General features: G+C 44.7%; 1 protein-coding gene across 1 annotated transcript in view; it reads left to right on the top strand.

Moving 5' to 3' along the window:
• Positions 1–16370, top strand: part of LOC147729207 (uncharacterized) — a 66485-nt gene that overhangs the window by 21151 nt on the left and 28964 nt on the right. The window contains exon 2 of the mRNA XM_086959810.1: positions 4350–4372. Coding sequence (XP_086815936.1) covers positions 4350–4372 — 23 coding nt within the window. The remainder of the gene's footprint in view (positions 1–4349; positions 4373–16370) is intronic.

Genomic DNA, 16370 nt, shown 5'->3' on the forward strand with positions numbered 1-16370 from the left:
ATGAGAAGGATCTGCCTCCCATGGTGGTCTTGTTGATGCGAGGTACAGTGGCGAAGGCTTGGCTGGAAGAGCGAAGTTGGCGGGAGGGGGTGTAGAAGGACAGTCGAGAGTTGAGGCAATCTGGTCCGATGTCGTAGAGTGATTTGTGTGCGTGGGTAAGCAGTCGGAAAGTAATCCTCTTATTGACGGGTAACCAGTGGAGGTCTTTAAGGTGACCAGAGATGTGTTCGTTGCGTGGGATGTCTAATATGAGCCTGGCTGAGGCGTTTTGGATTCGTTGTAGTTTCTTCTGGAGTTTAGCGGTGGTACCTGCGTAGAGGGTGTTTCCGTAGTCCAGTCGGCTTGTGACCAGAGCGTGGGTGACTGTTTTCCTTGTTTCCGAGGGGATCCAGCGAAAAGTTTTTCTGAGCATGCGAAGAATGTTAAAGCAGGAAGAGTATACGGCGCTGACTTGTCTGTTCATTGAGAGTGAAGAATCCAGGATGACGCCAAGGTTCCGTGCGTGGTCTGTCGGGATGGGTGCATTTCCGAGGGCTTCCGGCCACCAGGAGTCATCCCATGCAGAGGGGGATTTACCTAAGATGAGGACTTCTGTTTTGTCTGAGTTCAGTTTCAGACGGCTTTGTTTCATCCATTCGGCGACTTCTTTCATTCCTTCGTGTAGGTTAGTTTTGGCGGTGCTGGGGTCCTTGGTGAGAGATAGGATCAGTTGAGTGTCATCCGCGTAAGAGATGATGTTGAGGTTGTGTTGGCGGGCGATGGCCGCGAGGGGGCTCATGTATACGTTGAAGAGGGTGGGACTGAGTGAGGATCCTTGTGGTACGCCGCAGATGATTTCAGAGGCCTCGGACTTGAATGGTGGGAGGCGGACTTTCTGGGTTCTTCCGGTGAGGAACGAGGTGATCCATTCCAGTGCCTTTCCTTGGATTCCGATGTTTCTGAGGCGTTGTAAAAGGGTGCTGTGGCAGACTGTGTCGAAGGCTGCAGAGAGGTCGAGGAGGATGAGGGCGACTGTGTCTCCATTGTCTAGTAGAGTTTGAATGTCGTCTGTTGCTGCGATGAGGGCGGTCTCAGTGCTGTGTTTGGCTCGGAAGCCAGATTGTGAGGGGTCGAGTGATTTGTTGGCTTCGAGGAAGGCGGCGAGCTGGTTGTTGACAGCTTTCTCGATGACTTTGGCCGGGAATGGAAGAAGCGAGATGGGGCGGTAGTTTTTGAGTTCGGTGGGGTCTGCTGTTCGTTTTTTCAGAAGGGCGGTGAGTTCAGCGTGTTTCCAGTCTTCTGGGAAGGTAGCGGAGTTGAAGGAGCAGTTGATGACGTCTCGGAGGTGCGGAGCTATGACGGAGTCTGCTTTGTTGAAGATGTGGTGAGGGCATGGGTCTGTGGGGGATCCTGAGTGGATGGAGTTCATCAGGCGGATGGTGTCCTCAGTGGAGATTGGGTTCCAGGCGTTAAGGGTGTTAACGGGGGGAAGATGGTCAGCTGATGGTAGGGTGGGTTGGCTTCCGGGTTGGTTGTCAAAGCTGTTGTGGATGTCAGCAATCTTGTTGTGGAAAAAAGAGGCTAGGGAATCGCAAAGGGTTTGAGAGGGGGTGATGTCATTGGAGTTGGCCGAGGGGTTGGAAAATTCCTTGACGATGTTGAAAAGTTCCTTGCTGTTGTGGGCGTTGTTGTCAAGTCGATCCTTGAATGCTGTTTTCTTGGCTTTTCGGATCAGTTGGTGGTGGGTACGGATGGCGCTTTTGAAGGCGTCCTTGTTGCTGGTGGATGGGTCTTTTTTCCAGGCCTTTTCAAGGGAGCGGCACAGTTTCTTGGACTTCTTGAGGTCATCGTTGAACCATGAGGCCTTCTTGATGCCAAGTTTGTGTTGACGTTTTTTCAGTGGTGCTAAGGTGTCGGCGGTGTTGGATAACCAAAGGGTGAGGTTGGAGGCGGCTTCGTTGGCGTTAGAAGAGAGGGCTGGGGAGGTTTGAAGGAGCGATGTGGAGATCTGCTCTGTGGTGATTTTGTTACACAACACACCACATATATCTGCAATGTACACCACAAAATCCCACATCATGCTACAATATTTAACAGCACAACACATAAGTAAACTCCACTACATACCACTCCACAACACAAAATACCATTCCATATAATCTCACTCCAAGACACACAATCCCACTCCATAACACACAATCCCACTTCCCATAATTCCAGTACACTCAATACCACACAATTACTATCCACATAATTACACTGCACACCATGACACATTATTTCACTACACAGATCCAATCCACACAGCACAATTCCACAACTAACAACTCCAATCCAAACCATATATGACTTGCATATATGCAAATACATATATTGCAAAGCCATGTATTGGAAATGCTTGTTTACCTTCCAATGCATCCCAGTAGATCCTGTTCCTGGAGCGGCAATCCTTCTCCTGGCCGTGTCATCTCTGTGCTGCCTCATCCTTTCTCAGAGGCTGTGTGCCCTGTGGGGAATGCTCTCTCTGAGGTCCTCCACCCCCATCCTTTTTCTGGCTGGCTCGGACTCTGACTGAAAAGAAACAATGTACCTTGTCTCTTTATTTCTCTTCAGTCCTGGGTCCGAGGGTGTAGCTCAGAGCAGGCTGCTCACTGCATCTGCATTAGAGCAAGTCTCTCTCTCACAGCTCTCTATGGAAGAGCTGAGGGGGCCCCCCATCACCTACTGAAGACTGGGAGCCCCCGCACCGTGGTACACCCCTGCCCTTTCCTTGTCTTATGGGAGTGCCAGTGCTACACTTGTTTACAGATGATGTTGATCCAGGTTTGGGATCACTATAGCACTTGAGGTTATTCTTTTTATTCCAACTATATAGTACAACTACATTCCTTTTACAATGATTCGATTTTTTGATTGTTATTTTAGGGGTATTTCTTACGACTGAATATGAAATATGATTTATTAGTAATTTATAACTAAATAATATATATTTGTCCATGTACTGACAATTTTGTTGCTGTACACCAACCTTCTCATTGGTAGAAAGTCTCTTTTTGTTACAGTTGAACTAATGTATTCACGAGTTTTGACACAGAATAGCAGAATGTGTATTTCTGCTGCTGATAGGGGATTCAGCTCCACTTTTGAAGTCGGTATGCGTTTACACTGCACTTTTTATTTTCCAGTTTTATCATTTTTCCCTGAGCTTTGTTGTGGTAGAAATATTCCATTTTTACCTAGCTAATCCAGGTGTCTACAGTAGTAAATGTTGAAATTCCCCTCGTGCTCTGTATACATGAGGAGACACATTTTACTTCAATGGCCAGAAGGAGGCACCCCACACACAGTAGCCAGTACCCTTCTATCCTGCGCGGTAAAGTTTGAACTGTGAAATACCCACCTGTGGGAGCTTCCTTAAGGTACCACATATGTCGATGGTTGGGTTGGTGTGAGGAAATGGGGTGCATTATTTGGTGTGGTTGTGCAACCTCACTGTGTGCTACAGTTGCGAACCCCCTGATGGCCCTTAAGCTTCTTTTGCCAAACCTTCAGCAAACCCCGGAGGTGGCGTGGCTCTCAGCAGCACGGCGTACACAAAGGAAAAAGTGTAAAGGACTTAAACAGCACCAAAACTAATAAAAAAAGAAATTGACAAGACGCTCAAGGAATCGGACACCAATTAATGAAAATAGCTTGTATTTTTATGTATTTTTTAGCATCACTACAAAAAAGTTCCACTGTAGGTTTCGGGAAATATAGAATTTACAAGATGCGGTAAATAAAAGCATTTCACTCAACTGCGATCCGCAACAGGTAACTTCAAAGAATTTGACCCACAGAAACCTTTTTATCAAAACGTTGGACTAGTTGTAATGCGATACCTTAGAAAACGTTAGGTGACCAACACCAGTAGAGAGACAATCAGGGGGACCAGGAAAGTCCACAGAAACAGTTACCTCGGTGGGTATAGCAGTCCTCAAATTAATTTATGCAGTTTGTAATGCGGTCAGCTACCACAGAGGGTTTCTCGGCACAGCATAGTGCAAAAAGTCCGATGCGAAAAGCAAAAATAACCAGGTTTTTCAAACCCTTATGAAAGCTATGATGTGAATTATGATTCCTTAAAGCTGAGGGAAGAGAGTTCCACAGTTTAGGGCCCAGACATGCAAAGGAGCGGCCTTTCATGCTGGGTAAATGAAACCTCGGTATGGAGGACAGTGTTTGATTTGAATATCTTAGCATTTGAGTTGGTTGGTAGGGAGCCACCAGGTTCTGAATGTAGTGAGACCCTAAGCTGTGTTTGGCCTTAAACATATCGCACAATGCTTTTAATGCTTAATGATCTTCAACCAATGTAATTCCTTGAGCAGATGGGAATCTGAGGAAAATTTTGGTAAGCGAAAGAGTAGCCTAGCAGCTGCATTTTGCACCATCTGAAGTGGCTGTACTAGGGTCTTGTCAGTGCCTACGTGCAATATATTATAATAGTCCAATCTGGGTATGATTAGTGCCTGGATGACCGTCCTTTGCGCTGCTAAAGGGATCAGCCAAAGAATCTTTTTTCAGCCATCTGAGAACTGTAAAGCACGTAGCAGTGTCTCGTGATTTAATGGAGAGTTTATTATCAATGAGAACACCCAGTGTTTTACCGGAGGAGACGAGGTGGGCAGTGTCCCAAGGGACTCCGACCATAGGCTAGAACCCCAAAGAGGGGCATTCTTTCCCGGGATCATGACCACTGTCTTATCCACATTAAGCTTGAGGGAAGCACCTCAGGCAAACTTATCCATTGCAATGGTTTGCTATGAAAGTGGTCTAGATGCAAAAGACGAAGGAGGCTGAAGTTGATCTGTCAGTGGAGCTAAGGTAAGGCATTATACTCAAGACTTTGGGTTCCAGATACCATAGGGGCTTGCTATGTCAAGCTTAATTTGGATAAAAGCTAGGCAGGGCATTGCCATACCTGCATGTTCCAGTTTATTACAACGAATGCTCCTTGTGTATCCATACCGCCCGGGGAAGAAAAACTATGCTGTGGAAGGGGTGGAGTTATGTTATGTTTTGTTATGTTATGTTATGTTATGTTATGTTATTTCCATTTCTAGAGCGCACAGCTGCCCCAGTTGACCTGACAATCTAACTAATATTGAGGAAGCATTGATTAATTCTCTCTCCCTGGCTAAATCTAAAATCAAAGTCTACAAATTCATTCTTTTACTGTCCCTTGATTGTTCATTCCTTACTGAAACACGGGTGAGAGATGACTCCAGTCCTGATCTAGTTGAGGCGGCACCTTCTGGCTATACCATTTCATGAATTGATCGTCAAGGCCGGAGAACAGGTGGGATGGCTATATTTGCTCGTTATGTTCTCAGCAGTACTCTTGACCCAGTGGTTCAGAACTTGGGACTCCCTGGAAGTAGCCTTGTTTGCTTAAGTGTTCGGCTAAATACACTTTTCTGGCCTTTTGGTGTATCGCCCTCTGGCTTGACGCACTCTAAATTCTTCATCTGAGGGGATTTTTATTTCCATTATGATGATCTATCTTGCAGAAACTCAGTTTCTTTTCTTGAACTCATGTCCAATTTTGGGTTTTGTCATTTAGTAAAATATACTACCTATCCCGTGGGCCACACTTTGGATAAAGTTTTTACCAAACATGGTGAATTCAGTTTTGAATATGTCCAACCTCTCAACTAGATAGATCATTGGGTGATTCTTTTTCAAGTTTTCTACTCCTGCTCTTCATCTTGGATGAGATTGGTCTCCCCTAAACATACGTCTTGCAGAAATGTTAGCAAACTTACCTAGGAAAACCTGGAACAGGCTCTTGAATCTGCTAGGGCCAGATAGGATAGTTCTATTGCAAATACCACTGAAGGCTTCTAAGCCTGGGTAAATACAGCTTTGGATATTGAAGTGCCCCTCATAGCCAGGACTGCTACCAAATGCAAGCCCTTTGCTCCCTGGTTTTCAGTAGAACCTAATTGTCTTAGGCAGGAATGCTGCAGACAGGAGCATACATGGAAAGATAATCCCCATTTTAAGGAAAAAGAGCCGCATGAAACCCTTCTTATGGGTTATAAGCATGCCATTGTGCGAGATAAAGCGACCTTTTATATGGATAAGATTATATACCCTAATACATTTTTTATGCAGCTGTTTAAACTAGTGAAGGAGCTGTCCAATCCTTCCTCTCAGTGGTCATTTAATCCATCCCAGAATTTTGGGAGACAGTAGCTATTTTCTTTCAGGACAAAATCATTTACATTTTCTCAGACTTCAGTGCAGCTTTGTAATTCTGCTACCTGTTCCCAAGAGAATTATCTTTCTGTTTTACCTCCCCCTTCAACAAACTAAGAAGTTTTTTCCGAGTCTTAGATATGGCTCTCCTAGTGACCCTTATATTCCTAAAACCTAATATTTAGCTTTGGATCCTATTGCTAATTTCCTGCAGAAGGAGTTTAATTTATCACTGTAATCTGGGTTTTTCCTAATGTCTGGTTGGCAGCGGTCATCACCCTGCATCTCAAGGAACCACCTGACGCTAATGAAATAAAAAGTCTCCGCCCCATGTCTTTGCTGCCAGCCCCTGCAAAAAGTTTAGAAAAGGTAATTAACCAAGAATTGGTTAAATGTGTTGAGACCCACTGGTTAAATGTGCTTGACCCTTCTCAGAATGTGTTTACGTCTGGTCATAGCATCGAGGCTGCTCTCATTGTGGCGGCTGATAGTATTCACTGCCTGGTCGAACACGGAGGGGTGGCTATCCTGGTAAAGCCTGTCTGTCTACATCATTTGGTGCCGTCTCGCCCGTACGGATAGTGCATCGTCTGTAGCAAGCCGGGGTCAGCGAGACTGCCTTCTAGCTTCTCCACTCTTTTTTTAATCTACATGCTCATTCAGGCTTCAAACTGTTATACGCTGACGATACTCAAATTATCGTCTCCATCTCAAAAAACTGATTTCAGTGGCGGAGAGGTTCAACCAGTGCATGTCTAGCACTAACAGCTGGATAAGAGACAACTCTTTTAAGCTGAATGCAGATAACACTGTACTTCTGTTTGATTCCCGTAAATCCATCTGCTCTAACATCTGGTGGCCTCAAGCCTATGGATCTCTTCCCACTCCTGGAAAGATAGCAACAAATGTTGGTGTTATATATGACCCCATCTTGAGCTTTGCCACACAGGTCAGTTGTATTACTAGTACTTGTTGCTACATCATAAGGATTTTGTAAAGGTTCTTCAATTATATCCCAGCACAGGTGCATCAATCAGTCATCATCACCTTAGTCACTTGGCAGCTTGATTATTGTAACCCACTGAATCTCAACATTAACAGTTCTTCTCTGAATATATGTCAGGTTGTACAGAATGTGTACGCCTGCTTTCTCTTAAACATCCCAGAGAGGCTTGCAGTCAGAGACGGCATACACGCTCTTCATTGGCTTCCAATTAGGTAGTGCATCTCCTTCAAGGCTCTGTGTATCGGTTTTTGAGAATTGTAAGACAAGGGCCCCAGCACACCTAAAAAATAGGTCTCTCAGATCTGCTTACCTTAAAAAAGTTGCAATTCCCAAATTTAGGAAAGAAAGATGGGGAGAGCGCCCCCTTTCAGCTGCTGCTGCTATGCTGTGGAACGTCATGTCCACTCATATTTCAGCAGTAGACTCCCTTGTGTCCTTCAAAAATCATTTAAAAACCTGGCTTTTTTCAATATAGTTTCCTGTTTTGTGGTTAGCCTTTATCGCAATAGCGCTTTGGTTCCTGAGGTTTTTATTGCGCTATATAATTTTTTATGATATCATATCGACCTCTCTACTCTCGGCCATGGCTTCAGTGCCGGCTGGGAGTATTTCCTGGCTATATTGTAGAGCAAAAATCTTTCGCACTTTTGCCCAGGGCATGCCTGACCTGATTATGAGTACCATTGTAAAGCATTGTGTGCTGTAGATGGCCAACAGTGACAGGGCGTTTAGATGACACACTACTGGGGTTGTTTATACAAAAGTGTGCACCCTTGTGATATTAATGCCTTTCAAGGATTGGCCCCTAAGTGCGCCTACTCCTGTTTTTCTAGGTCACTTAACACCAGGTCATAAATGGTAGTAATTACCAGTGTAGACCAGTACACGACGTGTAATACTACATTGAAAAGTGGGCAAACTTCGCTTTGCCCATATTATTGCCCACATGCGATAATCGGGGCAAAAATACACCCACTAGAAAGAGAATCTGCAACTGCACCATTTATTAACGGGTGGATTTAAATACTCATGATTTATTTAAAACGTGGTCGAAAATGTAGATGCAAACCTGTATAAATGCCAGCTTAAATAATCAATTCTGCAGCTAATAATAGGATGACAAGGATACCTGATTCCAGCTGCAACTCTCAGTTGCATTGCAGCGCCTTTTCCACCTGCGGGTAGAGTGTGGGTCTGAATGGCCATTCTGTCTTTAAAGCACTGGGATCAAAAAACTGTAGAAGGTTCTACTGAGTTGACAGCCCTTTTAACCTCCATAGCATGCAGCATATGCTGTGTGTTCTTTGCAGAATATTGGAAATCCCTCTCCATCCATGCCTATCTGGTTGAAGTAATGCAAAATCTAAATCAGTCAGAGGCGTGCATATTTTATGCAAACAGACTCGCACTCTGCTAAGTGTAAGACTGAAGCACAAAGACAATAATGTGTCAATTGATGAATAATGTATAAAGCTTCATAGTATCAGCGGACTAGATTAAAAACGCGCGCATTACTCTCAAATCACTGTGGCAATGACTTTGATGATTAGAATAATTAAGTCCATTACTGCAAATGGAAATAGTTCTTAATTGCTTCGTCGGCGCAGGAAGCAGTTGTCCCATCGAAAAGATGAATCTCTGCAGTTTGCAATGCCAATTTTTATTTGCGACATGTCACAAACATCTAGCTGAAAAGTTAATTCTGAAAGGAAAATGTCATTCAAGTTGACTTCCGACGAGAATGCATACAGATGTGCAATTTCGTATTCATAATTTGTTTTGCTTTAGAACATTTCTTCAATTGAAAAGTGCTATAAGTAACAGGTGAGAGTGAAATAAATTGGGTAATTAGCTGAGAGGGTGTGGAGGAGAATAGCCACCCCAAATAGAACACTTCTAAAGCCCCAAGGACCTCACTGGGCGTCAATCAGAAGCCACCAGCAGAAACCTGTCCAGGTCGGGTTGCCGCTAGTCAAATGGGCAGTTGCAGGAAAGGATCCTATCACTTGTATAATTGTAACCTGAACAGGAGGTCAGCGTTATCACTCTTGGAGCACACTCCTTCGTCCTGCGTACAAGAGGCAGAGAAGGTCCAGTCCTTAAGGGCTCTTCTAATTTATTTATTTATTTATGTAGTTATTTATGAATTAATTTAAGATACTATTCCAAAATATTTGTTACAAATCCGACTTCACAAGTGAATTGGGCTTGTTATAAATATTCTAAAGAGTCCAAGAATTACATTTGCGGTTGCTTCCTAGTCTGAGATAAAATTATTACATTTAATATTGGATCCCAATGACTTCCTATGTAACAGCCACTCCTGCTACAGCGAACTAGCAGCCTGATTCATGAAGCTAAATTGCGCTCGCAATAGCTGCGAAAATGCTATCGCGGGCGCAATTTCCCTAATCGTTATTCACCACGAAAATAGCGAATTCGCTAACACAGAATTGCGAAATCGCTAAAAGATTCGCAGAATCCCGGCAGTAGACCAGTTGCGAATCGGAAATAGCGAGAAATCACGGATTCTGCGAAAAAAATTGCGAAATCGCAATATCCTCGCAATCGGGATTCATGAAAAATCGCAATTAGCGAAAAAAAACAAAATCGCAGTTTGCGAGGCGCAATTTAAGGACAACCCAAAGCAGGTGGTAACCATCAAACCCATAGTAAAAAAAAAATTTGAAAAACCGTTGGCCAATCAGCAACTGGTACTGGCCTGAACAAACACACTTAAGGAGAAGCAGCATCAGCATAAGGAGTGTCACAATGCCAAGAATGTACATGGTGGTCAGGCGGCGAAGGCTACAGCAAGCAGCACGGAGGAGACGCAGATTCCAGGCCAGGATATTTCGCCAGCGGGTCACCCTGCTGGGCCAAACCAGAGAGCAAATATACGCAAAGTACCGCCTGAATGGGGCAATGATCATCAAGCTAATTCAGGACCTTGACCCCCTGATGCAGCACCCAACAAGGCGGACTAATGCCGTGCCAACACATGTCCAGGTATTGTGTAGCCTGCACCTCCTGGCCTCCGGGAGCTTCCAGGGGATAGTTGCGCCTGCTGGGGGGATATCCCAGCCCACCATGTCCCGCTGCCTAGGGAGTTTCCTTGACGCAATGCTGACCCAGCTACACCACCACATCAAATTTCCAACAAGCCTACAGGATTTGGATGAGACCAAGAATCAATTCTACAATGTCGCCCATTTCCCACACGTGATAGGATGCATTGACTGTACCCACATCCACATCTGCCCACCAGCTGCAACGGAGTACATGTACCGCAATCGCAAGTCCTACCACTCCCTCAACATCCAGATGGTCTGCAATGCTAAGACATACATCACGGACATAGTACCTGGGGAGTACACATGACTCATTCATATTCCGGCACAGCGGCCTCCACACTCGACTGGCCAGGGGAGACTTCGGGGAAGGACACCTACTTGGTAAGTACACTTGGCCCACAATGTCACACTGCGATGAAGTAGCTGCGCTGCACAGGCACTCACCCTCTGCTTCTCTCATTCAGGTGACAGTGGCTACGCCCTGCGTGAATACCTCCTCACCCCATACCTCAACTCTGCTACACCACAGCAACAGCATTACAACGTATCACACATACGCACAAGGAATTGCATTGAGAGGACTTTTGGGCTACTGAAGAGCAGATTCTGCATACTTCACAAGACAGGTGGGGCCATGTACTACAGTCCTGATGTGTGCTGCCGCATTGTGGCTGTGTTTGCAATACTACACAACATTGCTACCAAGCGCCGGATACCTGTAGACATCTCTGGCAGTGAATCGGAAGGGGACGACCGGCCACCTGCACATGTGCGCCATGCACGCGGGGAGAACCCAGCTGAAGGCCACAGACGCCGCAACCACATCACAATGAACAGTTTCTAGTGCACCCTCTCCCCTCACCCAACAAATCACAATTGCATGCAAATTCAAATAATGACAGAACGCCAATGTGTGATGCTATAATAAATATTATTGTTTGATTCACAATAATAGTGCAAGTTGCCATCCTTCTATGCAATCAGTATTGCCCCATACTGCTGCGTCCAAAACACAGGGCAGGCTTATTGTGTCAGCCTGTGCCTGTAAAAGTACATGTTAGTCAGGTGCACCTTCGGCGTGAAGCACCCAAGCGCCTCTCCGGCTCCTCCTCTGCCACCGCACGTGACCCTGCAGTGGGCCTGGTGCTACATCTCAACACCGCTACCTGTGAGGCAGACTGGCTGCTCACACTTGAGGTGCCCTCGCTGGCATCGTCCCCCCCAACATTGCCAGGTAGAGCGGGATGAAGGGCCATAACGGCAGTGGTGAGGTGCTCTAATACACTGGCCACATCCTTGCAGCATTGAATTAGCTGCTGCTCCTGCACCAGGGATCGTCGCGATAGCTGCGACGTGGCATTCCCGATCACATAGTTCGATCGAGTGTAAGCGGACAGCCGCGTCAGTAGCTGCCAGTGGCAGAGGCGGGCGGTGTAGCGCTGGGATATCAGAGCAGCTGTGTTGGCCTCCATGGCTGCCGTCATGCGGTCCATCCTCTCCCCCACACCTGCCACATTGCGGCCAATATTATACAGCTGCATCTGTATGGCCCCTTGCCGGCGTGCCTGCAGCTGGTGAATGCGTAGCATTCTACGCTCTATACTCATGCTCGGCAAGCGCACTTCCATCCCCCTCCTGGCGCTGGGTGCATTGTTCTGCAGGCGAGCCCTGCCACGCCTGCTCTGCTGGCTGGCCACAGTGGGTGGCCGCTGTGTCACCGCTGTCGCTGGACCAGATGTGGATGCTCCAGCTGCTGGTGGAGTTGAGCTAGGCGTAGATGGTGCGCCAGACGGTGGAGGTACAGATGTTGTGGACCTGGCTGCAGGGGTTGGTGCTGCGCCAGACGGTGGAGGCACAGATGTTGTGGGCTTGGCTGCAGGGGTAGGTGCTGCGCCAGACGATGGAGGCACAGATGTTGTGGGCCTGGCTGCAGGGGTTGGTGCTGCGCCAGATGGTGGAGGCACAGATGTTGTGGGCCTGGCTGCAGGGGTAGGTGCTGCGCCTGTTGGTGCAGGCTGTGTTGGTAACGGCACCTCCTCGGCATCCAGTGGTTGCTCATCGATGAGCAGCCTGTCACTGTCGCTGCTGTCTGCGCCACCTGTGAGGGGAAGTGGACGTTCATTAGTTGCATGTATCTGTCACACGTGCAGTTGCTACACGCATGCTGGATGCCATTCCCTGACTGGCTGTGGCATTGCGTACTTTGGAACCTGTCTGGCTGCATTGGGGTACTTGTACATTGTGGCCACACTACATGTCCCACAATGCTTTAGGGCAGTACCTAATGTGCACCGATGGCATGACTTTGGAACATTATGGGAGGCTATAGGGTCATGGCCATTCATAGGGGACAGGGTCGCAGTCGCATACCACTTACCTTGGCTCTCTTGGGTGGGGCGGGATGAGTCCAATCTGGTGACTCCAATGCACGCCTCGGCCTCCAACGTGTCTTCGACGCGATCCTCCAGGGGGTGTATGGAGGGACTGTAGGTCCTCCCCCTCCAGTGGCCAGGGACTCTCCCAGCCTCTCGGCAACCTTCTCCTTGGCACGACCTCGTAGGTCGTACCACCTCTTCTTTAGTTCTTCAAGTGACCTGTCTGCCACGCCCAAGGAGTTCACTGCGGCCGCTATCCCGACCCAGATTCTGCGCTTCTCCTGCTCAGGCACCCTCCTTGACTCTCTCCCAAACAGTTTAGAGTGTTTCTCCACCACCCCTTCGATGAGGTGCTCCAACTCCTGTTCGGAGAACTTCAGTTTTCTCTTGCGCCCGGTGTTGCTGGGCCCAGGTACAGCCCCCTCTGCCATTGCTGCAGTGAGATTGGGTGTGGTATTCCAAGTTTGCAGGTGTCCTTGCAGGAGCTGACTCAGTTGCTGCCTCGAGGTCTGCCTCACTGTGGTGAATGGGGGTGGGAACTGGCTGCTTCCTGGTTGTGATGTCATCACTGTGCTCGAAATGCGACTTCCCGTTTTCCCGATCTCGCGATTTTGCGATCTCGCATTTTGCAATCTCACAATTAGCGATATCGCTATTTGCGATATCGCAAATCCTACACGGATGTTGCCGAAAATAGCGATTATTCTGCGATTTTCGATAATCGCAAACGCTTTTTGCGGCCGCGTGCGAATCGCATTTTTTTCTCGCAAAAAGTCATGAATACCGATCTGTGATTTCTAAATTGTGATTCGCAGTTAATCGCAATTTGAAAATCGCAGATTCCGGTTTTCATGAATCAGGCTGATAGCTTTTACAACCTCTACACTCTAAGACAAGTTGACATTGAACTTTTACATGTCCTACTTTTTAAATACTATGACCTGCCTTATGGGTGGTTAGTCCTACATTGGGGTGACTTATTATATTTAAACGAAGATTTGGGCCTCTCAAAAGGACAGGTGGAATGTGCACTTTGAAAAATATGGTGCATTCCTTACCTTTCACTTTGCAGTTGGGCAGTGCAGAAGGTGACTTGCTCCACTGCCCTACACCAAAACCCCATAAATGAGGCCCTACGGACTTATAGGTAAAGTATATAGGTATAGGTGAGTAAAATATGCCATTCAAGGGTATGCCATGTTCATTATTTTGAAATAGGGAGCACAACTTCACCACTGATTAGCAGGGGTAAAGTCAACAGAGTTATATATCCAGCAAAATATGTTTAAGCAAAAAAATAAAAGTCCAGGGTGACCCTGAGAAAGGATTACCTACTTTAATAGTTTATCAACCTCAGAAGTGTGACCTGTAGTTCATGCACAAATGTCAGCATCAAGAGCCTAACTCACCCAGCCATCTAACCTGCTATGGAATTTCACATATCAGATGAAACTTGCTAGAAGTAAGATGTATTTTATGATATTTTGTAGGGGCAGTGGTGGGGCCAATGGTGCATAAAAGTATCTGTGCCTATTTTTTAACTGCTTTTGTAGTAGGTTACTAGTACTATATCAATATTACTCACATGCTAACATGCTGAAAATGCTAATCACAAACCTGCATGTGGAGACCTCTACCTTTGCCTTATCCTATCTTTTCTGCAGAGATCTCTGCCAAAATCACTACATCGCCACACATCTAGGTATACATTTTGGTAGTATATGTGGTATAGAGTAGAGGGAGTACCTGGAAAATAGGAAAAATGTTCTACTAAATGAGAGGGGGTTGGGGCGAGGTGAGTAGTGGTTAGGGAGTGACATGTTAATACAAACACCACCCACATAAGAGTAAGACCATTGCTATTTATAAACTACACTTCTATAGTTACTACAACCCAAACAGTGCAACATTTTAGTAAAAGTACTCCAGCCCAGCCATAAAGGTAGTCAAGAACAACATATGGGCGGTCATTACTAGACATTTTATAATTATAAAAAACAAATTATTATTTTTAAAAGGTAATTCAATCACTCTTTTACCATTTATTAATGATTTTATGTTTTTTTTAATTAGTACAGCACACACGTTTAATTAATTTTACTAAATGTGAATTAAGCATTATGAGGGTTGCTAATTCTAATTATTTAATTAATGTTTAATTTGATGAACTGCAACATTTTATTTTTTAATTATAGGTGAATAGTAATTATTTCAATTTACTGTTTTACATTTTTAAATATTTTAAATATGTTTTATTAATCATTCAACTTTATTATTTTTCCCCACACTTTCCAAACGGCAGATTTCTGCCCCAGTAGCAGAGAGCAGGATTTACGTGTGAAAAAATAGCAGTAATTTTACACCTGTAAATGTTGTCTCTAACCCCCATGTTCATGTAGTGGAGCCATATAATGGATTTACCCATTTATGGATAAACCTACACATGAATCCGTGAATACCAAAAACATGTAGACTGACACTAATGTGCAAGAATACATTTATACATCAGTACAGCTACATGCATACATTCAACTTTGTGGATACAGCCCAGAGTTTGACTGCTATTTTGAGCATACAGAGAAAAAAAACATTGTGTGAAAATGTCTTAGCATCTTTGAAATATTATTGGCCAGATTCACAAGGTGCAAAAGTACAGGAAAGAGTCAGAAATCTGCTCCCTTGGAGTTTCTCCTATATTTGGAGAAGATTTGTGACTTTCATCACTCACAAATGATTGAAATATATGACAGGTAGAGATACACATCAGTGCTTCAAGAGTCAAAGTAATGTTTATTTAGACTATTGGTCCTTAAACAACGCAAATAAATATGTATAGTTCACTAATATAACATTTATCAGTTTATATGCAATTCTAATATCATAGATAATTTCATCAACAATTTTGTGTCTAAAAACAATATCGCTCAAGAATTCAAGAATAAAGACATACCACTTCATTGCACATAATAAATAAAAGTTTTAACATTTCTACAAGGGTTTTCCCTGTCTAGAATTCGTCTACCAAAATCAAGCTAAAATCTACACCATTTGGAAAAAAAAGTCCTACTTATTGCTATATCCTTCATGTCTCACTATGGCTACCATTCCTTAAATACCTAATACATTGATTATCTTATTTCACCAAGCAAGACCTTTTTTACTGCAATCATGAACCTTCTAATAGCTATTACAATATCCAAGTAACACATATCAACCAGGATTTCTACAGTGTGGACACGGTTCTTAATTCAATATTTGGAAAAAATTGGACAGACAATCAATTTCCGCAGGGGTAACACTTTTAAAACATCCACTAATACGTGTGTAATATTGTATTTTGTGTCCCGCTCGCATGTACAGTTCTCACCGGTTGAATTATTACCAATTTTATTCAGTTGTTTTTATCCAGTGGTAAAAAGATTCCTTATTGTTAATAATTCACACCTAAACCAACGATTTGGTAATGTGTCAAAATAGGGGATCCAAAGTTCCTTCTGCCATGAATTTAGCATAAAGTGAACTAATTTTTCTCTCTCATATACTACCAATCTCTTTCCCGAGATAAATCCTTCCCTAAAGTTCTTAGTTCACCCTTTAAAGACTACTACTTGTAACGTCAGTTGGCATACTCTTACCTTCATATTTCCACATACAGATTTCAATTTCTCTCTGACTCATTTGACCCATTTTAAA

This window comes from Lissotriton vulgaris, chromosome 2_2 (genome assembly GCF_964263255.1).
Source record: "Lissotriton vulgaris chromosome 2_2, aLisVul1.2, whole genome shotgun sequence".
NCBI lineage: Eukaryota > Metazoa > Chordata > Amphibia > Caudata > Salamandridae > Lissotriton > Lissotriton vulgaris.